Below are 25652 nucleotides of genomic sequence, written 5' to 3'. Positions count from 1 at the left end.
TCTGTGTTTGACCCAAAAAGGTGTTTTCTATTGGTCTAAGACTCTCCACTGTGGAAAGTGGACTTCACAGGAGGTAAGGTGGACTTAATATACAGCAGAGAGATGTGCCTTGTGTTTTAGTGAACCCTGTCTGCATTTGGTTTTGGTTTTTGACAATTAAGAACCACCCTTCTGTGTCTGAGGGCAACTTGTTCTCCAAGTGAAGCAGGTGGAAACTGGTGTCAGTGGGCTGAAACACGCAGCTACAGAGTGTAGTGGAGAAAGCTCAGATTTGAACAAAGGTTCTGTGAGTCCCGGGTGGCTGATGAGAGAAACAGTGGGTTTGGAGGTAGAGACAAGAGTGTCTGACACACAGGGTCTTGACTTGCCCGCATATTCAGACTCCATTAGGAGATGCTGAGGAACAATGTCAATTAGAGTTTGCTGGTATCACCTAATGTGTAAGCAGAAAAATAGGAAGTGGAAAAAGAAGAAATTGTTTCTTACTGCTAGTATGGAAAATTTTTCCCTTTGGCCACACTCCTTAACAAGGGAATGTCGACCAAGGACAGAACTGCGGAGGCAGGATACCGTCTGGTGAGCCCATCCCCCTATTCCTGAAACATGCGGACAAAGACCATCTGTCTTCTGCGCGTGCTTGCCCACGAGGGGTCATCGCTCGGTCGGCCCTGAAGGGAGGGGACAGTGAGACCCCTGAGACCCCCCAGCACCCACCGACTCATGTCTAGAACATTCCTGAACATACCTGAACCCCTACTGCGCCTGCTCCCGTGTGACAAAACCCTGCCCTATGGAGGGGCAGCACGTTGGATTATAAAAAGGGGAAACACAAGTTTTCGACACACGCCCATCACCTCAAGGATTACAACTACAAGCAGAGAACGTCGCTAGATCCAGGGGTGCTGAAAGCTTTTTCTTTTCTTCTTTCTTTCTTTCTTTTGTTTGTTCATTTGTTCTTTCATTCTTTCTTTTTCTTTCTTTCCTTCTTTCCTTCTTCCTCTCTCTCTTTCTCTCTTTCTCTCCTTCTCTCTTTCTTTCTCCACCACTCTCTTTGTCTCTAACTTTGTTTTTGGGACATTAGGGTAATATCGTTATAAGTTTTGCTAAGCTGTTACCTTTTGTGGTTCTGCTGAGTTTTAAGTAAATTTGTGATTTGTTTGACCCTCTCAAGTAATTGTCGTTACTCCTCACTAACACACAGAGAATTAAGTTAACCTCACCCTCCCCCACCGAGTGGGATGGGACAAGTCCTGAAACCTCTCAACCACATAAGAATGGAGAAGTTAAGTTATGGCTTCTCAGAGCATTTTGCATGTTAATGAGCCCTCTGTGCCAAGTTCCTGAACGGCAGAAACTGAAAGAAGATTAAACAGCCCTCTAGAGAAGTTGGCCAGCAGCATGTCTCCAAGTTTCTGAATGTGTTATTTCGTCCCACTCAAGAGATCATGAAGGGAGTACTTCCCTAAACGTGTGGTTTAACCCGGCAGACAGATAAAACGACCACACAGCCGTTCGCTCACATCCCTGCCCAGTGGGATGGGGAGAGAATCCAAAAGAACGAAACAAAAAAAAAAGGTAAAAGTTGTGGGTTGAGATAAAGACAGTTTAATGGGACAGAAAAGGATATAATAATGATAATAGCATATAAAAAAACCAAGTGATGCACAGCACATTTGCTTACCACTCTGACGTGGTTTAGCCCCAGCCGGTAGCTAAGTGCCACGCGCCGCTCGCTCACCCCTCCCCTGGTGGGATGTGGAGGAGAATGGAAAAAGACAGCGGCAAAGCCTCGAGGGTTGGGATAAGGGCAGTTTACTGGGACAGCAAGGGAGAGGGAAACAATCAACAACAGTGCTGATAACAGATAGTAACAATGGTGATAACAGAGAATGATTTTACCCACCCGACGACCGACCAGCTGGACGCTCGACCCGTCCCGGAGCCACGCCGACACGCCGAACCCGCCCCTGCCCGACTAGCCCCTTTTTATGGTGAGCATGATGTCACCTGGTATGGAATAGCCCCCGGCCAGCTTGGCTCACCTGTCCTGGCTTCTGGTGAAATTAACTCTATCCTTGCCAGAACCAGGACATTATCCACCCCTTATTCCATACCATCTACGTCATGCCCAGATTATTTTACAGATCTCATTGCCTTACTCTATGGGCTATCGCTCTAAAATATCTGTCGAGTTCATTTAGTCCATGGTTTTGGGTTCCATCTGCCATTACAGTCTCTCAGAGCAGGAGCAATGGTGCGTGCTGCTGGATTATTGCACACTGCATCTGGAGTCTTCACAGCCGGTGTATCTGGTATGGTCCATGCTCACAGTCTGGATGTCAAAGATGTGATTTTTCGATAAAGTTTCTGGGCACCAGTTGAAGTCAGTTCTAGTTCCATCATCGTGGCACTTTGTTCAGTTTCAAAGTCCATCTTTCATTAGTTTTGGGTGATTCTTATGGTCATACCATTGATACAGTATATCACTATTAATATCATGCAATTTAATTTATTGGCTATTTTCACGCAAAATCAAATCCCCTTGGGGTACACACCGGACTTCCCCATCTTTTCTCATCACCCACCAAGTGCACCCTGGTCCCTGAGCAAAAGCTATCCCGCAGATGGGCTTGCCTTTGCCTGAAGCAGGAGTAACCCAAACTGTTTACCCAACATATTTTTCATGCACACTACAGGAACTTTATCCCCTTCTACTGGGCGTGGGAATTTTGACTGGGCAGGGCCAGTTGGATTGGCAGATCCCCGAGTGTTAACTAACCAGGTGGCCTTTGCTAAATGCGTAGCCCAGTGTTTGAGGGTCCCACCACCCATTGCCCTCAGGGTGGTTTTTAGCAGCCCATTGCACCTTTCAACTTTCCCAGAGGCTGGCGCATGATAGGGGATGTGATACACCCACTCAATACCATGCTCTTTGGCCCAGGTGTCTATGAGGTTGTTCCGAAAATGAGTCCCGTTGTCTGACTCAATTCTCTCTGGGGTGCCATGTCACCACAGGACTTGCTTTTCAAGACCCAGAATAGTGTTCCAGGCAGTGGCATGGGGCACAGGATATGTTTCCAGCCACCCAGTGGTTGCTTCCACCATGGTAAGAACGTAACGCTTGCCTTGGCGGGTTTGTGGGAGCGTGATGTAGTCGATTTGCCATGCTTCCCCATATTTATATTTCAACCATCGGCCTCCATACCACAGAGGCTTTACCCGCTTGGCTTGCTTGATTGCAGCGCACGTTTCACATTGATGGATGACCTGTGAGATGGCGTCCATGCTCAAGTCCACCCCTTGATCACGGGCCCATCTATATGTCGCATCTCTTCCTTGATGACCTGAGGTGTCATGGGCCCACCGAGCTAGAAATAATTCACCCTTACGCTGCCAGTCCAAATCCACCTGAGCCACTTCAATCTTGGCAGCCTGATCCACCTGCTGGTTGTTCTGATGTTCCTCAGTGGCCCGACTCTTGGGTACGTGGGCATCTACATGACATACCTTTACAACCAGCTTCTCTAGCCGGGCAGCAATATCTTGCCACAGTGGGGCAGCCCAGATGGGTTTGCCTCTACGCTGCCAGTTGCTCCGCTTCCACTGCTGTAACCACCCCCACAGGGCATTGGCCACCATCCATGAGTCAGTGTAGAGGTACAGCGTTGGCCACTTTTCTCTTTCAGCAACATCTAAAGCCAGCTGGATGGCTTTCACCTCTGCAAACTGGCTCGATTCACCTTCTCCTTCAGCAGCTTCTGCATCTCACCATGTAGGGCTCCATACAGCAGCCTTCCACCTTCGATGCTTTCCCACGATGCGACAGGACCCATCAGGGAAGAGGGCATATGGTTTCTCATCTTCTGTTAGTTTATTATACGGTGGGGCTTCTTCAGCACGTGTCACCTCCTCCTCTGGCGACATTCCAAAATCTTTCCCTTCTGGCCAGTCTGTGATCACTTCCAGAATCCCTGGACGACTGGGGCTTCCTATTCTAGCCTGTTGTGTGATCAGCGCAACCCACTTACTCCACGTAGCATCGGTTGCATGATGTGTAGAAGGAGCCCTCTCTTTGAACATCCAACCCAGCACTGGGAGTCGGGGTGCCAAGAGGAGCTGTGCTTCAGTGCCAATCACCTCTGAAGCAGCTCGAACCCATTCGTAGGCTGCCAATAGCTCCTTTTCCGTTGGAGTGTAGCGGGCCTCGGATCCTCTATATCCCCGGCTCCAAAACCCCAAGGGTCGACCTCGAGTCTCCCCTGGTGCTTTCTGCCAGAGACTCCAGGTAGGGCCGTTCTCCCCAGCTGCGGTGTACAGCACATTTTTTACATCTGGTCCTGCCCGGACTGGCCCAAGAGCTACGGCATGAACTATTTCTTGTTTAATTTGTTCGAAAGCTTGTCGTTGCTCAGGGCCCCATTTGAAATCATTCTTCTTCCGGGTTACATGGTAGAGAGGGCTTACTATCAAACTGTAATTTGGAATGTGCATTCGCCAGAAACCCACAACGCCTAAGAAGGCCTGTGTCTCCTTTTTGTTGGTTGGTGGGGACATGGCTGCTATTTTGTTGATAATATCCGTAGGGATTTGACGCCGCCCATCATGCCACCTTATTCCTAAAAATTGGATTTCCTGCGCAGGCCCCTTCACCTTCCTTCGTTTTATGGCAAAGCCAGCCTGCAGCAGGATTTGGATTATTTTCTTCCCTTTCTCAGAAACTTCCTCTGCTGAGTTGCCCCATACAATGATGTCATCAATGTACTGCAGGTGCTCTGGGGCTTCACCCTTTTCCAGTGCAGTCTGGATCAGTCCATGGCAGATGGTGGGGCTGTGTTTCCACCCCTGGGGCAGTCGATTCCTGGTGTACTGGACACCCCTCCAAGTGAAGGCAAACTGTGGCCTGCACTCTGCTGCCAAAGGGATCGAGAAAAATGCATTAGCGATATTAATTGTGGCATACCATTTGGCTGCCTTTGACTCCAGTTCATATTGAAGTTCCAGCATATCCGGCACGGCAGCACTCATGGGCGGTGTGACTTCATTCAGGCCACGATAGCCTACCGTCAGCCTCCACTCGCCATTGGACTTCCGCACTGGCCATATGGGACTGTTAAAGGGTGAGTGGGTTCTGCTGATCACTCCCTGACCCTCCAGTTGATGAATTAGTTTGTGGATGGGAACCAGGGAGTCTCTGTTGGTGCGGTATTTCCGCCGGTGCACAGTTGTAGTCGCAATCGGCACCTGTTGCTCTTCAACCCTCAGCAACCCTACGACAGAAGGGTCCTCCGAGAGACCAGGCAAACTAGACAATGGTTCAATTTCCTCCGCTTCTAAGGCAGCTATTCCAAAAGCCCACCTGTAACCTTTTGGGTCTTTGAAATACCCTTTCCGGAGGTAGTCTATGCCTAGGATGCATGGAGCCTCCGGCCCAGTCACAATGGGGTGCTTTTGCCACTCATTCCCAGTTAGACTTACTTCAGCCTCCAACAGAGTCAACTGTTGGGATCCCCCCGTCACACCAGAAATAGATATCGGTTCCATCCCTTCATAGTTCGACGGCATTAGGGTACACTGTGCACCTGTGTCCACTAGGGCCTTGTACTCTTGTGGGTTCGATGTGCCAGGCCATCGGATCCACACAGTCCAATAAACCCTATTGTCCCTTTCCTCCACCTGGCTGGAGGCAGGGCCCCTCTAATCCTGCTCGTCATAGTCACTACTCACCTCTTGCAAAAAGGACTTAGAAGTCCCTTCAAGAGGATCAGAAGTGCGATCTAGCCTTTCACTTGGTCTGGGGGGCTGCCCGGTGGAAACTGGAGCAGCATTCTTTCTGGAAGAGTCCCTTTGTACAGCTGTCTTGCCTTGTAGCTCAGGTACGCGTGCCCGGGTTGAGGTGGGCTTCCCATCCCATTTCCTCATGTCTTCTCCGTGGTCATGCAGGAAAAACCACAGGATACCTCGTGGTGTGTATGCTCTATATCCCCTCTCTGGAGCAGAAAAACGCTTACTCCTAACAGCTGAAATGCGGGTCTGTACAGGTGGGGAGTAAGATATATCCTCTTTGAGTTGCCGGACGTCCTGAGACAGTTTCTCCACAGCCGAGACTAGGGAGGAAGAAAGGCTCTCTTCATACTGCCGGAGTCGGCCAGCCACTTCGTCCACCGTGGGTGCCTCTTCACTTTTCCAGTCGATTACTGCCAGTGAGTTGGCGTACGATGATGGTGCACCTCGCACAAGTTTTCGCCACATGGGTCGGGTACAGTGGACTTCATCGGGGTCTGTGGGCAACTGTGCGTTGTCCGGATCATAATAAACCATCTCCCGCACAGCTAATTCCCTCAGATATTGAATACCTCTCTCCATAGTGGTCCACTTGCCTGGCCGACATACGACATCTTCGCTGAAAGGATACCTTTCCCTCACACTTGACAGGAGGTGCCTCCAGAGGCTAAGGGCCTGTGCCTTCTTCCCAATTGCCTTGTCAATGCCCCCTTCCCTAGACAAGGATCCTAGCTGCTTGGCCTCCCTGCCCTCCAATTCCAGGCTACTGGCCCCGTTATCCCAGCAGCGGAGCAGCCAGGTAATAATGTGCTCCCCTGGAAGGCGGCTGAAGTCTTTCCACATATCTCGCAGCTCACTCAGGGACAGGGATCAAGTAATCACTTCTGGTTCTGGCTCTTCTTCTTGTTCTCGAGATGGCCCTGGTTCATCATCATCTTTCACTAAGCGAACCGATTTCCTTTTGTATTTCTTTTTGTGTATAGGGGCAACTGATACTGGTATGGGTTGATCTTTTGGCTCAACTACAGTGCCTGTTGCGGGGGTTTGGGTAGCTGCAGTGCCTGTTGCAGGGGTTTGGGCAGCTGCAGTGCCTGTTGCGGGGGCCTGGGCAGCTGCAGTGCCTGTGGGTCCGCTCTCTCCCTCTGGATGGTGCTGTCTACTATCAAGCAGTGTTTGATAGATTGTGGCCAGGGCCCAGCACAGCGCAGTAAGTTGTGTCTCCTTAGAATCCCCACAGCATTTTCCTTTCAAATATTCTACCATTTTATCAGGGTCTTGCAATTGTTCAGGAGTGAAGCTCCAAACCATTGGGGGTGAAAAGGTCTCTAGATACCCGCCCATACTCTCCCACATGCCATGCCAGCCCTGACCACTCAGCCTTGGGGAAGATCCCTGGGTGGTACTCTTGAAAAGATTTTTGCTAACCCTGAACAGGAGTGGGAAAGCATTCAGGAGACCTAGCAATAGGAATATACTGGCATGAACATTCCAAGGGTATTCAAAATACTCAAAAATTGTTGTAACCAACCAAAAGGGAAAAGAGGAGGTGAAAGAGTGGGAGAAGGTATCCCCCCCCATCTTCCCCATAGATTGGGTCCAATTATTAATCAATTCTGAAAGATATTGACCGAGGTAGGGGCCTGACCGAAATGCTACATACACATACCAGCTCAGACTCATGACTGTCAATGATATCTTATCATAAGTCATTATCACACAATACAACAACATGAGACCACGACCCCCTCTCCCAGAGGTGATAAACAGCACCACAGGGATTGCATAGAGTAAACACGGGTTTACAAACCAGAGCCACGTAACCAAACAGAACATCGTTATGACCAGTGACTGTTTCAATAATATTATAAATGCTTATAACAACTTTGTTTTAACACACTTGGGTCAGACTTGTCGTTATCACAACCCCTCGAGCCCCACGTTGGGAATGCTCAGCTAGTTTTGAGCCAGAGCACCTGCCAGCCGCCCCCCGGCTATATACTAAGCATGACATCATATGGTATGGAATATCCCTTTGGCCAGTTTGGTTCAGCTTTCTTGGCTGTGTCCCCTCCCAGCCTCTTGGGTGGCCCCCACCTTCTTGTTGGCAGGCCGGTATGAGAAGCAGAGAAATCCTTGACTGCCTGGCAACAATCAAAACATCAGTGTGTTGTCCACATTATTCTCATCCTAAATCCAAAGCACAGCACTGTACCAGCTGCAAGTAAGAAAATGTAACTTTATCCCAGCTGAAACAAGGACAATGTCTCTCCCAGGAGGCCAGCCGTGTGAGAACACTGAGGGCATGGGCTTATGCACAGCCCACAGACCCTTTGAGGCGTACCTGCTCCAGCATGGGCTTCTCTCTGGCCACAGTCCCTGCAGGGGTGTATCTGCTCTGGCTTGGCCTTCTCCACACCCCCAGATGGTTTGGATTGTGCCTTTTCCAGCCTTGACTTGTCCAGAGGTAAGAGCCCCTGGGACTCGAGTTCACACCGGAGCTCCAGCCTGTCCAGTGCAGCAGCAGAGGAACAGCAGCGATGTCCTGGCCGTCTTCCAGCCCAGGTGTGTAGCCATTGCTGGTACCAAAAATATTTTATATTTGTATATATATTTATATTTTGGTGCACCGTAACGCCAGAGAGACGTTGGCAAACTGGAGGCAGTTCAGCGGACGGCCAGAGAGATGGTCACAGCACTTGCCCTGTTAGGAGTGGCAGTACTATCATCCTCATAGCCTCCAAAAGCAACAGCCTACCCCTTTGTACTGGCTCTGGCTGGGATGGAGTTGATTTTCTTCATATCTATGGTGCTGTGCTTTGGATTTATGACCAAAACTGTTTTGGTAACACGCCGGTGCTTTAGCTATTTGTGGTGGGTTGACCCTGGCTGAGGGCCAGATGCCCACCAGAGCTGTTCTATCACTCCCCTCTTTCATTAGACGGGGGAGAAAAGGTATAATAAAAAAAACAAAAACCAAACCTTACGGGACGAGATAAGGACAGGGAGAGATCATTCTCTAATTATCATCCCGAGCAAAACAGACCGAACTTAGAGAGGGAATTCATCTAATTTATTACTAAGCAAAAGAGAGTAGAGGAATGAGAAATAAAACCAAATCTTAAAAACACCTCCCCCCACCCCTCCCATCTTCCCGGGCTCAACTTCACTCCCAGCTTCAACCTCCTCCTCCCTCAGCGGCACAGGGGGACGGGGAGTGGGGGTTACGGTCAGTTCACCACGCAGTGTTTCTGCCGCTTCTTCATCCTCAGGGGGAGGACTCCTCTCATCGTTCCCCTGCTCCAGCATGGGGTCCCTCTCACGGAAGACAGTCCTTCACAGCCTTCTCCAATGTGAGTCTCCTCCACGGGGTGCAGACCTTCAGGAGCAAACTGCTCCAGCGTGGGTCCCCCACGGGGTCACAAGTCCTGCCAGCAAACCTGCTCTGGCGTGGGCTCCTCTCTCCATGGATCCACAGGTCCTGCCAGGAGCTTGCTCCAGCACGAGCTTCCCATGGGCCACAGCCTCCTTCAGGTTCCTCCACCTGCTCCGGCGTGGGGTCCTCCATGGGCTGCAGGTGGAGTCTCTACACCCCCTCATCCTCCCTCCATGGGCTGCAGGGGGACAGCCTGCTTCACCATGGTCTTCACCACGGGCTGCAGGGGAATCTTGCTCCGGCGCCTGGAGCACCTCCTGCCCCTCCTTCTTCACTGACCTTGGTGTCTGCAGATGTTCTTACATCTTCTCACTCCTCTCTCTGGCTGCAAAAGCGCTCTCTAACTGTTTTTTTTCCTCTTTCTTAAATATGTTATCCCAGAGGCGCTGATTGGCTTGGCCTTGGCCAGCGGCAGGTCCGTCTTGGAGCCGGCTGGCATTGGCTCTATCAGACACAGGGGAAGCTTCTAGCAGCTTCTCACAGAAGCCACCCCGTAGCCCCCGCTACCAAAACCTTGCCACGCAAAACCAACACACATGTATTGCCCAGGCTGGTGAGTCCCGCTCGAGCTCCCTGTCATTGCTGCCACTCCATGCAAATCTTCTCTGGGCGAAAGAGTATCTGTTGTGGTGGAGCCATTCCCTCGGCAATGACTGCAGGGAAATGACATTTGAAAAGAGATGACACGATTTTCTTGCACAAAAACATATTTTAAACCTCAAGTTCTGTACAGGAGCACCCAGGAGACAACCAGCTCTAACCTCCAAGACACAAGCATCGGGGAAGCCTAACACTGCCATGGAAATTTACCGCTCAAGACGCAGCTTTGGAAAACACTCTGTTACTTTGCCAAAAGCCCAGCAAACCCACACTGATTTCTGTGCCTCGGGCTACCTTCCTTTCCCTCCAGAGTCTTGAAGCTCCACAACACGCTCTTGTACCTTCTTGTCACACCAGCCTTCACAACAAGGCGAAACCATTTTCTTGCCGTGGTTACTTTCATGAGTGAGAATGTTTGGTAGCCTTACGCCTTCATTGTTGGCAAACTCAGTTCCCATGTCTTGCAACAAGCAGCTTTGTTCCAACTGCTTTGGAGCAATTACAAAAGACATCCTGTCATTAAGGGCTGTTGGCATCACAGGGTCTTCTCAAGGATTTTAACATCCATCTCCAAGGTGACACAGGTCAACTAACATTTGCTCAGACAGCGTTGCATTCTGTCAGGCACACACCATCCAGGATCTAGAAGGCCACAGCAACACAGAGACAGATGGAGGAACTCCTGGAACATTGCTCCCTGTTGGCATTTCTTGGCGGGCATCTACCCTTCGAAGCAAAAAGTCTTCAGGAGAATTGGTCTGCAACCAACTGGTTTGATCACAGTTCCTCAGAGCACTTCCCTGCTTCATCCAGCAGCACCTCACAAACCTGCTGCCTTCCAGCTCCCATTCAGCAGCAGCCCATCAACACAGAGCAGCAGCCAGTGCTGACCAGAGGCTGCCTGAACTGAAGCAGAAACCCTTTGTATGAGCAGGTCTCAAACCAGCAAGGTCTTCAACGGCCTGGCCTACATCCAGGCACGGCCCATTTCACGGGGCTACTCAAGCCCATGCCTAGCTTTAGGCAAGAATTTAATTTGTGCTGAAAGGGGACCAGCCTGTTCACCCCTTTGTAAGAGACCCTGAAGTCTCTGGGTCCTACAGTGGTGGCAAGTCTGAGAGCAAAGGCATACCCACCTGCTGCACACTGATCTTGGTCGGCACTGGAGCCTGAATCCTGTGGAAGGCTCACTGCAGCACTGCAGTGACACTCTGAGATCGGAACGGGAGAGACACAAGCAGGGCCACTGCTTTCATCTTGAGATCCCAGTGTTTCTGGTTTCTCACTGTCAGCTTCAAGGGTGCTGGGCGGAGGTGGTGTTACTGACAGCTCTGGAAGTTCCTGTGAGAGATCTAGCCTCTCAGGAGTTTGGCACAGGAGAGAGGGCATCGTCGACCCTGCTGACGGCAGGGAGGTCGAGGTTTCCTTCTCAGGGCATTCCTCTTCCTCGATGACTGCCTCTCTCGCTGGAGCACTTGCTTCTGTGGTGGGTGTTGAGTCGTTCTCTGGCATTTCTTCCTGGTGCTCTTCTTCATCGGCTATTTCTTGTGGTCAGAATAGCTTGCAAGCTTTTTTCTCTGGGAATAGAGCCACCAGCAGCCAAGAAGTGCCAGCGCTCCAGGTATGGCATATGGGATGACTTTGCGGAAGTGCGAAGCCATTCTCCAGAGCCTCAGCAATTCTCTCTAGAAGGAGAAACAGAAACCATGTGAAAATCGTCACAGGGAAGGTAACAGCAAGGCTGAAGTTTCATCAATGTCTTGAGGTATTTCTATTCCCATGAACAGGCTTGTTTTCCAGCCGCTCTGTACTTTCACATCTCTGCTTTACCAGCAGAGCACAGGAGAAGATCCTCACCTCAGACTAGGGATGTCGGGACATTTCTCACCATTAGATTCATCGATTTCACCTTACCTCACCTTGACACTTCAAACCATTTCACCTTCTTGCTCCTGCCCCACCATTGCAGGTCAGTACTACACACAGGACAGCATCCAGCACCGCAAGGTTCTCCAGAAGAACCACAAGTCCCGCAACAAGGTTTCGCAGCAGTGAAGATGGGAAATGTGCTCTAACACCCTTAGAAGAGTAATATTTGTCCAGCTTTAAAAGCAGCCTGGATACAGACACTATTACTCCGGAACCCAGCTCCAAAGTTTGTTCTACATCTGCAGTGACTGCTACGTTAACTGCTGCTTCTCCTCTGACTTTGTAGTGCTGAAAGCTGTCTCTTACTTGAGAAAGAAAGAGTGTGAACCCTTCCCCCCTGGACACTGCTGAGACTCGTGTCCCGGCCATGCTCCTCCGTTTACAAGCCTCACCTGGGTTATTCGAGGCACAGCTGACATGCCTTTCCTTTTCCTTAAGGAAAACCTACAGCTGGAACACAAAGCTCCACAGTTATCCAGATCCCCAAAACAGCCTCGCTGCAAAGCACTCCCAGCTTATCTTTTCACCGAGCAGACATGAAAGCAAAACACCATGTGCCTGACAATGCTTTCACACGACAGACTTTTTAACCTGCTTAACCAAACGGTTGTAAGATGCAGCACAGACTTCTGGTCTGTGGCACCAGCCGCTTCCACTTCCTTCTGGCATGTCAGGAATTTGTTCGAAATATCACACTTTCTATCCAGAGATGGCCATGGAGCTGCATCTAGGACAAGAGACTTTTTCAACTTGCTAAATTATCTGTCATGAAAGTTCGGTCCGAATTACCTGTGCAAGAGGATGGAAGCTGAGGAGCAGCGGGCAGGAAACGAGAAATGGTTGAAAACCATTTCCATAGGCGTGCACATGGCAATGGAAGGAGACGAGTTACCCCGAAGGCCAGCTTGGATGCTGGGCTTCCCCACTGCTGCTGGCGAAGGGCTGTTTGGCCACCAGCACATCTACCACCTCTTCCCCGAGCCGCACCAGCCGGATGAATAAAAACCTGCCCAGAGCTGTAACTCTGTTCACTGTTCACTGCTTTGACTGGAACACTCCACATGCTGAGGGTTCTGTGCCACTCTTCCCAGGTACAGGACCCTGTCCGTGAGACTCGTGGAGCAAAACACTCGGTCTCTTAGAGGTTCTTTTCCAATGAATTTGATCTGCCCCTGACATACAGCCCCATGCAGATTCTGAACTAGCGTTACCAAAGAAACACCTTCAGCAACAGCACTGGGTTGACCTTGTCTGGCTACCACGTCCCCACCCAGCTGCTCTCGTCCCCTGGAGCTCTGAACAACCTTTGCAGGGGCCTTTTTCACATCTTTACATTTTCCCCTCCCTCCAGGGTTTCTTAGCTTTCTGTCAGCCACAGCTTTGCCAGATTCCCCCTCAGGGAAATCATAGAATCTTAAGGTTGGAAAAGACCTCTAAGATAATCAAGTCCAACCATCGACCCAACACCACCGTGTCTACTAAACCATGTCCCAAAGTGCTACGGCTACATGTCGTTTGAACACCTCCAGGGATGGTGACTCCACCACCTCTCTGGGCAGCCTGTTCCAATGCCTGACCACTCTTTCAGTGAAGAAATTTTTCCTAATATCTAATCTTAACCTTGTGTGACACAGTGACAGTTTCGCTCCTGTCGTGCTTGGCTGATGCAGTTTTGGATTGTCCCCACTGGGGGCATCTGGTCTAACCCCTTGTTCCTGCTTGGCGGACAGGGAGTATTGCTCCTCATCATTCTTGCTGCCCTACTTGAGATGGCCAGTTTGACCCCTGCCCAACCACTCAGAACATCTCGTTATCCCCAGTCCTGCCTGGGGCAGTTGGTTTTACTCCTGTCCACCTCAGGATTGTCAGTTTGGCTCCTGCTCTGCTCGGCAAGGCTTTCTTCTTTTTAGCCTCCGCTTGGTGCATCCAATTTGCCCACAGCCTTGCTTCGGTGGCTTTTATTCTTCATGTCCCTTTTGGAATGTCTGGTTTTTTCCACCCCCCTCTGTCTTGGGGAGGTTTGTTTTGCCCCTTCCCCCCACAGCGTGCCTGCTCAGGATAAATCCCTTTATCCTTTATCTTTCATCTCATTTTGCCCCTGTGCCCACTGCACTCGGAGCAGCGAGACTTTGACTTTTTTAGTATTCTTCCTCTGCAGATGCCTGGGAAAAAAAAAGAAAAACAAAGGAAGATTTTAAAATTAATATATTTCAGTGCTGTCATTTGTAAAGGCAACAAGAAAGCTGACCAGAACCAGCTGGCAGGGCTTCCAGGTTCTAGGATATATCTGCCCTCGTTGGACATTACTGACATTGGAAACGCCAAGTCACAAAAGTGTCTTCAGACTGGATGTGTTGCCCATCACTGTAGTACCTAACAGTGCTTTAACTGAGACAAACAAAAAAAAAAGAAGTGGTCTAACTTTGCTATCATCTTCTACTCCAAAAGCTGCTGCCACAATCCAAAGCTTGATGCTTTAGGAGTGTCTTCTACAGGAATAAATATACTCTGGGTGGATTTCACACACATATTGGGTGACAGAGTCAAATCTGCATGTAAGAAATGAGCTTATCTAGGATTTGGCCTTCCATAAATGAAACAAGAAACAATAACCCAGCATTTCATGGAATAAAAAAAAAAAAATCAGGTAAGCATGTAGCCTCATTTTTGATATTGCTGTTTTGGGGTTGTTTTGTTGTTTGTTTGGGGGTGATATTTTTTTAGAGACTTGAACAGACTTAACATTAGAGCATATCCTCTGAAAGCAAGACATATGTTTAATTTTTTTTGTGTGTGTATGCTCAAACAGGCTTCACTGGGCATAAGAAATCCGAGCACAAGCAGAAAAGGCCCTGCTCCTTGGTCTGATCGAACTGCAAGCCAAACGTGCAACTTTGCAAAGAAATTATCCTCAAGTATGATGCTGTAGAAGAATTTTTGCACATGTTCCCTTGCAGTGTCTCTCTTATTTACATCAATGCTTTTATATCCTTTTCAGCTACTAGAGTAAATCTTAAATGATAGCAAGCTGAGAGCAAGTCATTTCCTACCTAAAGTAGCGGCTACTAGTATGTAAAAAGCTTGCCGTTGCTAAACTAAAGTTTTAGAGCAGCCCAAGTTCGGAGCAAAAGTGAACAGATTAGGCATTTGGCAACACACTAAGATTAGGAATCTAAGTTATTAAATGTAAAAGTCTATAAATAGCTTTGCTGATAAGGGAGTATTGGGTATATTGGGCTTGGTACATGAGCTGGACTTGGTTGACAGAGCAGCGTAGACATTAAGTGGCAATCAGAATTTTTGGAGGCTCTTCTTCGCCAAAAAGTTTTGCCACCTCTGTACATCTCTGCAAGTTCAGAGCGCAGGAGACCAACTAGTCTGTGATGGTCCTGCCCAGGTGCCACAGACTGTTGATTGGCACCGCTGGAACATGATGACTTTGCCAAACACAGGAGTGACCCTGCAGCCCAGGAGAGGATCTTGCCCACCGAACCTGTCCCCTTGATGTTCCGCTCCACCCAATCCAGGCCACTAGTGTCCCAAGTCTAAGCCGGTATTTGGGACCTGCATTGCTGCCCTCCCAGCACTTCAAGAACGCTTTCATGGAGGTAATGAGCAATTGCACTTGTGACTGGTAGTTAGCATAACGAACATCATTTCACGAGGCAAAAGGCCACGTTCTGTGACTCACCTGGTTGTGTATTGGATGCCTTTCTCCTCCTCATCAGGCCCTCAAGGTCCTGTGTGACAGGCGGACCTCTTCTCCCCCTCTACTTATAATACCGTGCTATGCTGATGCTGCTTGTAGAAATCCTCTGCTGCTCTGATTGTGAAATGCTATGCTGCTTATAATATTCTGGTGAAAAAAATAAAGCTTTAATTGTAACTATGACTTCATGCCATCATCATTCTGCCCAGAATCCCCAGAAGAAGCTGTCTGCCTCTGTAACATCGCGGGGCGGAATAAATCGGTGGCAGAATCCTTGGGTCAGAACGATGACCGATTCTTCGGATAACCAAACAAGAATTAGAAAAAAAGCAGTCATGCTGAGAGCCTGTCCGAGCTCCCAGACCGTGGCCTGGCCCTTATGACTCTTCTCCACATTCCAAAGGAGAAGCGCCTTTGCTCACAGCAGAGTTGGGAGCTGGTTGGTCTATGCCGCCTGCGAGAAGCTATTCCTGCACCTTTCTGCTTGGTTTTTGCCTCAGAAAATTTGCAAATAGGAGATGCCTTTCAGTCAGCTCAGAAAAGGTGCTTCAACTGCAGCCCCTGTAGGACACGGCAAAAATCACGTTCAAGCGTCATCGCTGCTGTATTTTTCCTCCAACCCTGCTGCCCAAGTTTGCTAGGAGAAACCAACTTCTTCACTGCAACAAGGAAGCAGAGAGTGGAAACTCCTTTTCTTCACAAAACCGTGACCCTGTTGATGGCCATCAGTGGCAATGTCCGCCATTCCCTGGTCTCCTCTCTTGCACCAAAGGTCACACTGGCAAGGAGATAACGTGAATAACATGAGCCTGTATGTGAGCAGCAACGGAGATGTTCTGCTCCAGGGCAATTTTTTTCCCCTCACATCTGTACGTGCTCATTTCTCTTGATGAGGCTGCAAGCCTTGCTTACTTTTCTTCCTCCTTCTTCACCTTCCTGTATTTTTTTATCTTTTGATCACCAGAAACCTTTTGCTTCTGTCTTCCATTCTTTCTTTTTGGTTGTGCTGTCACCACCCTCTGCACAGGGACGTTGTCTTCCTGGGGCTTCAGTTTTCGTTTGCCTGTCAAGAACCCACAAACTCGGAATCAGCTGGTGCATGTTGGTCAAGGGACAATTTCCAGGTTGTCCCTGACCTGCTGATCCACGGACCAGACGCTTTGTGGTTGTTCCAGCCACCTTGCACTCCAGACAGGGGATGGCGAAACCTTTGGCTTCTGTGAAAATCCTTCAGAAGAGCTGTGGCTGTTGGCCTCAAATTTCTCCAGGTCCTTAGCTCAGTGCCAGAACTCTTTCTCTCCACCGTCTCCTGTCGCATATGAGCACTAGGAACCAGTGAAGGAGGCTCTGCCAGAAAGGCTCTTCCTCTGCTCTGGCTTTTCTCTCTTCTGCAAGGCAGCTCTTCTCCTGAGCTTGGACCATCACCACGGTTCATTCTTTCCCTGTGGGAAGGGTGGTAAAGTCTTCTGCTGCCCTTCGCCAGCTGATGGCCACTGTGCTTCTGTCCTTCCCCGCTGTGAGTGCACCTCTGCTTGCGAGACTGACGGGCTGGTTGGCTTCCGTTCAGCTTCTCCTGCTCCTCAGTGTCAGAGCGTGCTCTCTTCCTGCTGCAGCACCCATGGAAAGTTCTTGGAGAGTTGGGTCTTCTCTTCTTTCTCTTCTCTTCTCTTCTTTCTCTTCTTTCTCTTCTTTCTCTTCTTTCTCTTCTTTCTCTCTCTTCTCTTCTCTTCTCTTCTCTTCTCTTCTCTTCTCTTCTCTTCTCTTCTCTTCTCTTCTCTTCTCTTCTCTTCTTCTTTCTCTTCTTCTTTCTCTTCTTCTTTCTCTTCTTCTTCTCTTCTCTCCTCTCCTCTGGACATGTTTTCTTCAGGTTCTTGATTTCTCACCCTGCCATGCCTCCAGATAATCGGCTGTTCTGCGCTTTTTTCCAGCTTCATCATCGAAATGTTCTCTCTGCCTTGGGCTTTAGCGTCTTCTCCATGGGTCAAATCAGGGCGCCTTGAGAAACACCAGTGATCTTAGTTTAAACTTGTTCGGGCAACCTTCTCTTTGCTTCAAGCCCATCCTGTCATTTCCTAGGAGTCACAGACAAATGTCTATGGACAGGTTAAAAACAGGTAATTTATAAAATTGCAGGAGACTTTGATGCATGGCTGTTAATCATTGATGATAACAGTTCACGTTTAAAAGGGGGACTAAGATGCCGATGAGGAAAACCTGAGCATGATGGGGTGGCCCATGGCACTTGTGGAAATGCGTCTGTTTTCTCTAGAAGACGGGATGCTTTATGCCACAATCAAAAAAGAAAAAAAGGATGCATTAAGAACGAGGGTGATTCGATAACCTCACCTGAGCCAGAGGGTTCGTTAAGCTGCAACATAGTCTAAAATAAGTCTAAGTCTGCAGCTTTTTTTTTTAAACTTACATTTCTGAAGAATAAAAAATGCCGTCACAAAGGAGTTTGCTTCCACAAGGCAGCTTTTCAATGTAAAGGCCAAACTTGCATCTTCACAGCCCAGTTCTATCAATTCCCTACAGACAGTTTGACGTAAACTGGATTAAAACCCATCCGAAATTGGGTAAAATAAATGTTTCACTTGAAAACATACAGTCAAAAATTCAACTTAGAATCATAGAATGGTTTGGGTTGGAAAGGAACCTTTAAAGGCCATCTCATCCAACCATCCCCCTGCAATCTTAGCGAATCCCAGACTGGTTTGGGTTGGAAGGGGCCTCAAAGATCATCTAGTTCCAACTCCCTGCCATGGGCAGGGACACCCCCCACTAGCCCAGGTTGCCCAAAGCCCCATCCAACCTGGCCTTGAACACTGCCAGGGAGCCAGGGGCAGCCACAGCTTCTCTGGGCACCCTGTGCCAGGGCCTCAGCACCCTCACAGGGAAGAACTTCTTTGTCAGATTTCATCTCCCTCTTTTAGCTTAAACCCATGATCCCCTGTCCTATCACTACACTCCCTGATGAAAAGTCCCTCTCCAGCTTTCCTGGAGCCCCTGCAGGGACTGGAAGGGGCTCTAAGGTCTCCCCGAGCCTTCTCCAGGCTGAACAACCCCAAGTCTCTCAGTCTGGCTGCATAGCAGAGGTGCTCCAGCCCTTTGATCATCTTTGTGGCCTCCTCTGGACTTGCTTCAACAGCTCCATGTCCTTCTTGTCCTGGGGACCCCAGAGCTGGACGTGGTACTGCAGGGGGGTCTCATGGAAGCAGAGTGGGGGGGGGGAGTCTCCTCCCTCGACCTGCTGGTCACGCTGCTGTTGATGCAGCCCAGGGCACGGTTGGCTTTCTGGGCCATGAGTGCACACAGCTGGCTCATGCTGAGCTTCTCATCCACCAACACCCCCAAGCCCTTCTCCTCAGGGCTGCTCTCCATCCATTCCCTGCCCAGCCTGGAGCTTTGCTTGGGACTGACCCGACCCACGTGCAGGACCTTGTTGAACTTCATGTGGTTCACACGGTCCCACCTCTCCAGCCTGTCCGGGTCCTTCTGGACGGCATCCCTGCCCTCCAGCATGTCGACCCACCACACGGCTCGGCATCATCAGCAAACTTGCTGAAGGTCCACTCAATCTTCAACCAGCCCAGGCTGCTCAGAGCCCCGTCCAACCTGACCGAGAATGACTCCGGGGTGGTTCTGGGTGGCCACCACAAGCCCAACCATTGCCACCAGCCCGGCCGGCCAGGAGAGAAGACATTCATGAGGAGAAGACGTGCTTGGGGTGCTTCAGCCACTCCAGGAACATTTCGGGGGGGGGGCTCCAGGGGTGGTCTCCACACTCAGGTAGGCTTGTGGATGATGCGGTCTGTACTGGGACAGGTCTGGGGGATCCAGTTTGTACTGGGATGTAACCCGGTCCATACTGGGATGGGCCTGGGGGATCCAGTTTGTACTGGGATGTAACCAAGTCCGTACTGGGATGGGCCTGGGGGATCCAGTTTGTACTGGGATGTAACCCATTCCATACTGGGAGGGGACAGAGCTTTTACTGGGACAGTGCCCAATCTGTACTGGGAGGTGTTAAAGGGATCCAGTTTGTACTGGGACAGGGTCCATTCTGACCTGGGAAGGGTTAAAGGGATCCAGTTTGTAATGGTTATGGTGACCAGTCTGTACTGGGAGGGGATGAAAGGGATCCAACTCATGCTGGGAGAAGCTTTAGTCTGTACTAGGAGGGATAAGGTGTTCCAGTTTGTACTGGGAGGGGGGCCAGACTATACTGGGAGAGGATAAGGGGACTCGGTTCGTACTGGGATCATGCCCAGTCAGTACTGGGACGGGTCTGGGGGATCCGGTTTGTACTGGGAGGAGTTAAAGGAACCCAGTTTATAATGGGAGGGTTCCCAATCCATACTGGGAGGCAGCCAGAGGATCCATTTTCTAATGGGATGGGCTCCAGTCTGTACTAGGAGGGCTCAGGGGTTCCAGTTTGTACTGGGAGGGGTCCCAATCCATAATGGTTGGTGATGTCACGGCGTCCCCAGCGCTGTCGTCCCTCCCCCCCCCCCCCCCCCCCCCAAGCAGGAGGCTGGGACGTCCCCGAAGTCCTTTAATGTGCGTCCAGCCGCTGCGCCCGTGGGGGGGGGGAAACGGGGACACTGCGGGGACCCCCCCGGCCTGGGGACACCCACGGGGGGTGACACCCCGATGGATGGTGACACCCCCGGGGATGGTGACACCCCTGGGGATGGTGACACCTGCTGGGGACACCCCGATGGATGGTGACGGTGACACCCGTGGGGACCCCATATGGATGGTGACACCCCCGAGACCGGTGGCAGCCGTAGAGATGGTGACACCCCTGGGGATGGTGACACCCACTGGGGACAGTCACATCCCCTTGGGGACAGTCACACCCCACCCTGGGGACGGTGACAGACCCTGGCTCCAGCCATGGGTGGCCCCAGGGCCGGGGGCTGTGACTCCTTGGGGGCACCCATGGGTGCAGCTTGGGGACACCACGGCCAGGGAGACACAGAGGGACCTCGGGGTGCCCCACAGGGACCCCAGGACCCATCGGGGCGCCCCACAGGGACCTCAGGGTGACCCATAGGGACTTCGGGGTGTCCCACAGGGACTCCAGAAAGCCCCAGGGTGACCCATAGGGACCCCAGGACACCCCACAGGGACCCCAGGACTCCCCAGGGTGCCCCACAGGGACCTCAGGGTCCCCACAGGGACCTTGGGGTGCCCCATAGGGCCGCAGGACCCCCCAGGGTGCCCCACAGGGAGCTCAGGGTGACCCATAGGGACCCCAGGACCCACCAGGGTGCTCCACAGGGACCTGGGAGTGACCCATAGGGACCTTGGGGTGCCCCACAGAGATGCCAGAATGCCCCATAGGACCCCAGGACCCCCCAGGGTGCCCCACAGGGACTTCGGGGTGACCGATAGGGACCTCAGGACCCCCCCCCCCAGGGTGCCCCATAGGGACCTCGGGGTGCCCTATAGGACCCCAGGACCTGCCAGGGTGCCCCATAGGGACCTCAGGGTGCCCCATAGGGACCTCAGGGTGACCCACAGGACCCCACAGGGTGCCCCACAGGGACCTCGGGGTGCCCTATAGGACCCCAGGACCTGCCAGGGTGCCCCATAGGGACCTCAGGGTGCCCCATAGGGACCTCAGGGTGCCCCACAGGACCCCACAGGGTGCCCCACAGGGACCTCAGGGTGACCCACAGGGACGTTGGAATGCCCCATAGGGACCTCGGGGTGCCCCATAGATCCCCCAGCCCCCTCCCCCACCCGCCCTCCCACCCCTGCGGATCTCCAGGGTGCTGGTGGTGGGTGGGGGTGTCGGGGTCCGTCCGGGGCTCAGGGGGGCTGACGGGGGGGGGGAGGAGGAGGGGCGCGGAAGAGGCGCCAAGCCCCCCGGCAGATGAGGGCGAACCAGTAGAGTTGGGGGGCCAGGAGGGCGGCGGCGGCGGCGTTGTAGACGGGGGGCAGGGCGCCCGGCACCTGCAGCAGCGACATGCCCCGCTGACGCCCGTAGGCCCAGTAGAGGTAGGGGAAGAGGAGGACACGGCAGAGGAGGAAGGTCACCAGCAAGGCCACTCCGTTGAGCTTGTGGAGAACCGTGTGCTGGCGCTTGTACTGCAAGGGAGGAGGGGAGAAGAGAGGGTGAAGGGGGACCCAGGTATGTGGGAGGTTGGGGGGGACTGGGGGGAGATGGGGTTGAGGGATCCATGGTCAACCTAGATGTTCTCCCAGGGAGCAGGTGGTTGGGAACCCACGGGCACCCGATGTCTGTATGGGGACCCCAGGGGTTGAGGGACCCATGGACACCTCAGATGTTCTCCTGGAGACACCAGGGGTTGGTGTCCATGTAGCCATCCCATATCTATGCAGGGCTTGAGGGACCCAGGGGTTGGAGGACCCATGGCCACCCTACATCTACCCAGGGGTTGAGGGACCCACAGACTGGGGGACCCATGGCCACCCCACGTCTACCCAGGGGCTGGGGACCCATGGCCACCCCATATCTACCCGGGGTTGAGGGACCCATGGTCAACCAAGATGTCCTCCTGGGGAGCAGGGCGCTGAGGACTGATGGCCTCCCTGTGTCTGTATGGGGATCCCAGGGCTTCAGACACCCATGGCCACCCCACATCTACCCAGGGGTTGAGGGACCCGTGGCCACCCAATGTCTGTATGGAGACACCAGGGATTTGGAGGACCCATAGCCACCCAAGATGTCCTCCTGGAGACCCAGGGGTTGGTGGCCCAGGAGGTTGGGACCCCCCAGTCACCCCCCGCCCTTGGGAGGACCCACGCGTCCAGACTCACCAGGATGAGGACCTTGCCGAGACAAACAAAGGGGGTGCTTAGCTCGGCCATCAGGAGACACCCCAAGAAGAAGTCGCCCTTCCCCTGGCGCCACAGCTGGGGGGACACATGGGGACATTGCGGGGGGGCACAAGGAGACGGGGCGACATGAGGACACACAGGTCACACAAGGGCACGGGTGGTTGGAGGACAAGGGAACAGGCGTGCCCAACTTGGGCTGTCCCCATCTCCCTGTCCCCCAGGTGTCCCCAAGGGGACCTTGTCCCCATTCCCGCTCCCCATGGCCACGGGGAAGCCATCAAGCACCAAGGTGGCGTGCTAGACTTCCAGGAGCACGTGTGTGTCAAGTTGATGTCCCCCCACCCCATGTCCCCAAATGTCTCCGGGTCCCCATCCCCAGAGTCATGCAGAAGTCAGCAAGGACCATAGTGGCATGGTGGACCTCCATAACCACGTCCATCCTAAGGTGACATCCCTCCATCCTACATTCCCAAGCAAACTCCATGTCCCCAACCCTTTCCCATGTCACTGAGGTGTCCCCAAGGCCTCCGCGTCCCCATCCCTGCTCACAGTGACCATGGAGAAGCAGATGAGCACCATGGTGGCCTGGTGGACCTCCATGACAACATCCATCCCAAGGTAATGTCCCTCTATCCCATGTCCCTGAGCCAACCCCCTGTCCCCAACCCATCCCAATGGCATCCCCAACCATCCCATGTCCCCATCTTCACTCCCCATGGCCATGGGGAAACCAGTAAACACCATGAAGGTGTAGTGGACCTCTACGAGCATGTCCATCCTGAGATGATGTCCTTCCATCCCAGATCCCCAAATCACCCCAACCCGTTGTCCCCAAGCGTCTCCATGTCTCCATTTCCACCCCTACAGCCACAGGGAAGTCAACAAGCACCACAGGGTTATGGTGGACCTTCATGAGCACGTCCATCCCAAGGTGATGTCCCTCCGTCCCACATCCCCGAGCCAACCCCATGTCCCCGGCATATCCCCGTGTCCCTGAGGTGTCCCCAACCCTCCCGCGTCCCCGTCCCCACTCACGGCGGCCACAGGGAAGCAGACGAGCACCATAGCGGCGTGGTGGAGCACCATCAGCATGTCCTTGCGCAGGTAGGCGCCGGCGGCCGCCCTCAAGGATGGAGGAGGTGCCACCTCGTGTCCCTTCACCCGTCCCCGGTGCCAGTGACAGAGGAACATGGCGTAGACGTCGTAGATGAAGTAGGGGACGGCGAATTGGGGGTACGCCCCCGCCAGCCAGTGCCTGGAGGGGGGTGACATCAGGGGATCCAGGTGTCCGGGGGGACCCACAGGAGACCCCAATGTGGGGGGCCCAGGAGTTTGGGGACCCACAGGAGACCCCAATGTGGGGGGCCCAGGAGCTCGGGGAACCCCATGGCACCTCCTTGGGGCACCCAGATGTCCAGGGGGGACCTTGGGGACCCCAGTTTGGGGGGGGGGGGGAACGACACACGGGATGGGATGGACACGACACCCAGGTGTCGGGGGAGGTCTTCGTCACTCCCCTCCCCCACCCCCAGGGGACCCAGCTGTCCCAGCCGCCCCTCCCCCCACCAGGCATCGGGGTTAATCCCGGTTGAGCCCCCGCGCAGCTGCTCGGCTTCATCCCCTCCCCCACCCCCCCAGGGACCCAGGAGGTCACACCGCCCCTCCCCCACCCCCACCTCTACCCCCACCCAAGGGACCGGGGCATCCAGGCACCGGCCAGTGCTGAACTGGGGGAGGGACCGGGGAGGGGAGGGGGGGGAGCACCCATGGGTGCTGGTGGGGAGGCTGAGGGGTCACCTGTGGGGGGGGGGGGTGCTGCAGGAGCACCCATGGGGGCTGGGGATCAGGGGCACCCACGGGTGCTGTGGGGTACACATGGGTGCTGTGGGGCTGGGGTTACACATGGGTGCTTGAGGGCTGTCATGGGTCATGGTCATCACCCATGGGTGCTGCAGGGTGCCAGGGAGCTGGGGGGAACCCATGGGTGCTGTGGGGTACACATGGGTGCTTGGGAGGGTTCGAGAGGGACACCCTTGGGGGGTGGGGGGGTAAGGGGTCACCCACGGGTGATGGAGGTGATCTGTGGGGCTGTGAGTCACCCATGGGTGCTATGGGGCTGAGAGGACACCCATGGGTGCTGTGGGGTACACATTCGTGCTTGGGAGGGTTGTGGGGGGCACCCATGGGTGGTGTTGGCCTGACAGGACACCCATGGGTGCTTGGGGGCTGTCATGGGTCATTGTCATCACCTATGGGTGCTGCAGAGTGCCAGGGAGCTGGGAGGCACCCATGGGTGCTGTAGGGGTGCTGTGGGCCGATGTCACCCACGGGTGCTGGGGGGTGTCACCCATGGGTGCCAGGGGACTCACTGGTCATCGATGACGTGATGGCAGGAGGAGGAGATGATGTACCCAGCCGTGGAGGCCATCACCGCCTGCACCGAGGACACCAGCCTGGGGACACGGGGGGACACGGGGGGGATGTGAGGACACGGGGACATCCGGGGGGGGGACACAGGGGGGGACACGAGGGGCCAGCAGCAGCCCCCGCCGTGCCGTCCCCACCCCGTGCCACCTCCGCGGCTGTCCCTAAGCCGCCCTTGTCCCCCCCAGCGCTGCCACCGTCACCGTCCATGTGCCGCTAATCCCCGTCCCCAGGGTGCCCTTGTCCCCGCGCCATCCCTCTCCTTGTGCCACGTCCATCGCCGTCCCCTCCCTGGCCCTGAGCCGCCCCTGCCCCTCTCTGCCCTCCATCCCTGTCCCCTCCCTGCGCCACGTCCATCCCCCCGTCCCCATCCCCGTCCCCGTCCCTCTCCCTCCATCCCTGACCCTGTGCCGCATCCACCCCCGGCCTCTCCCTGGTCCCATCCCGCCCCTGTCCCTGTCCCCAGCCCCGTCCCCTCCCTGTCCCCCTCCACCCATTGTCCCCCTCCATCCCCCTGCCCGTCCCTCCTTGGCCCCGTCCCCGGCCCCATCCCCGTCCCCTCCCCGTCCCCTCCCCGTGCCCCCCCGTACCTGGCGGCCAGGATGGCTGCGTGGGGCTCGGGGCAGCGCAGGCGGCGCAGCGCGGCCCTGCCCAGCAGGAAGAGCCCGGGGAAGAACAGGAGCCCGGCGGCCAGCGCCGACCCGGGGGGGGCCATGGGGACCGCCGGGGCCGGGGGCGGGGCCGGGGGGCGGGGCCTCGGGGGGCGGGGTCCAATGGTGGGGCGGGGCCTCGGGGGGGCGGGGTCCAATGGTGGGGCGGGGCCTCGGGGGCGGGGCCTCGGGGGCGGGGCCTCGGGGGGCAGGGCCTCGGGGGCAGGGGTCCAATGGTGGGGCGGGGCCTCGGGGGGGCGGGGTCCAATGGCGGGGGGCGGGGCCTCGGGGGGCGGGACCTCGGGGGGGCGGG

General features: G+C 53.8%; 2 protein-coding genes across 2 annotated transcripts in view; both read right to left on the bottom strand.

The window, feature by feature from the left end:
- WDR13 (WD repeat domain 13) overlaps positions 1 to 25208 on the bottom strand; it is a 57013-nt gene extending 31805 nt beyond the window's left edge. The window contains exon 1 of the mRNA XM_075738730.1: positions 25202 to 25208. The gene's annotated coding sequence lies outside the window, so the exon portion shown is untranslated. The remainder of the gene's footprint in view (positions 1 to 25201) is intronic.
- TLCD3B (TLC domain containing 3B) lies at positions 21238 to 25452 on the bottom strand. Its single transcript, XM_075738765.1, has 5 exons — positions 25280 to 25452; positions 24635 to 24718; positions 23301 to 23520; positions 22245 to 22340; positions 21238 to 21551 (listed from the first exon to the last, which is right to left on the bottom strand). The coding sequence occupies exons 1-5, from the start codon at positions 25402 to 25404 to the stop codon at positions 21273 to 21275; spliced, it is 804 nt and encodes a 267-aa protein (XP_075594880.1). The 5' UTR covers positions 25405 to 25452; the 3' UTR covers positions 21238 to 21272.
- Between the last annotated feature and the right edge of the window lie 200 nt (positions 25453 to 25652).

This window comes from Balearica regulorum, chromosome 35 (genome assembly GCF_011004875.1).
Source record: "Balearica regulorum gibbericeps isolate bBalReg1 chromosome 35, bBalReg1.pri, whole genome shotgun sequence".
In the NCBI taxonomy this organism is placed as follows: domain Eukaryota; kingdom Metazoa; phylum Chordata; class Aves; order Gruiformes; family Gruidae; genus Balearica; species Balearica regulorum.
The sequence above is the reverse complement of the archived record's forward strand: the minus strand, read 5'-3'. Positions and strand labels throughout refer to the sequence as shown.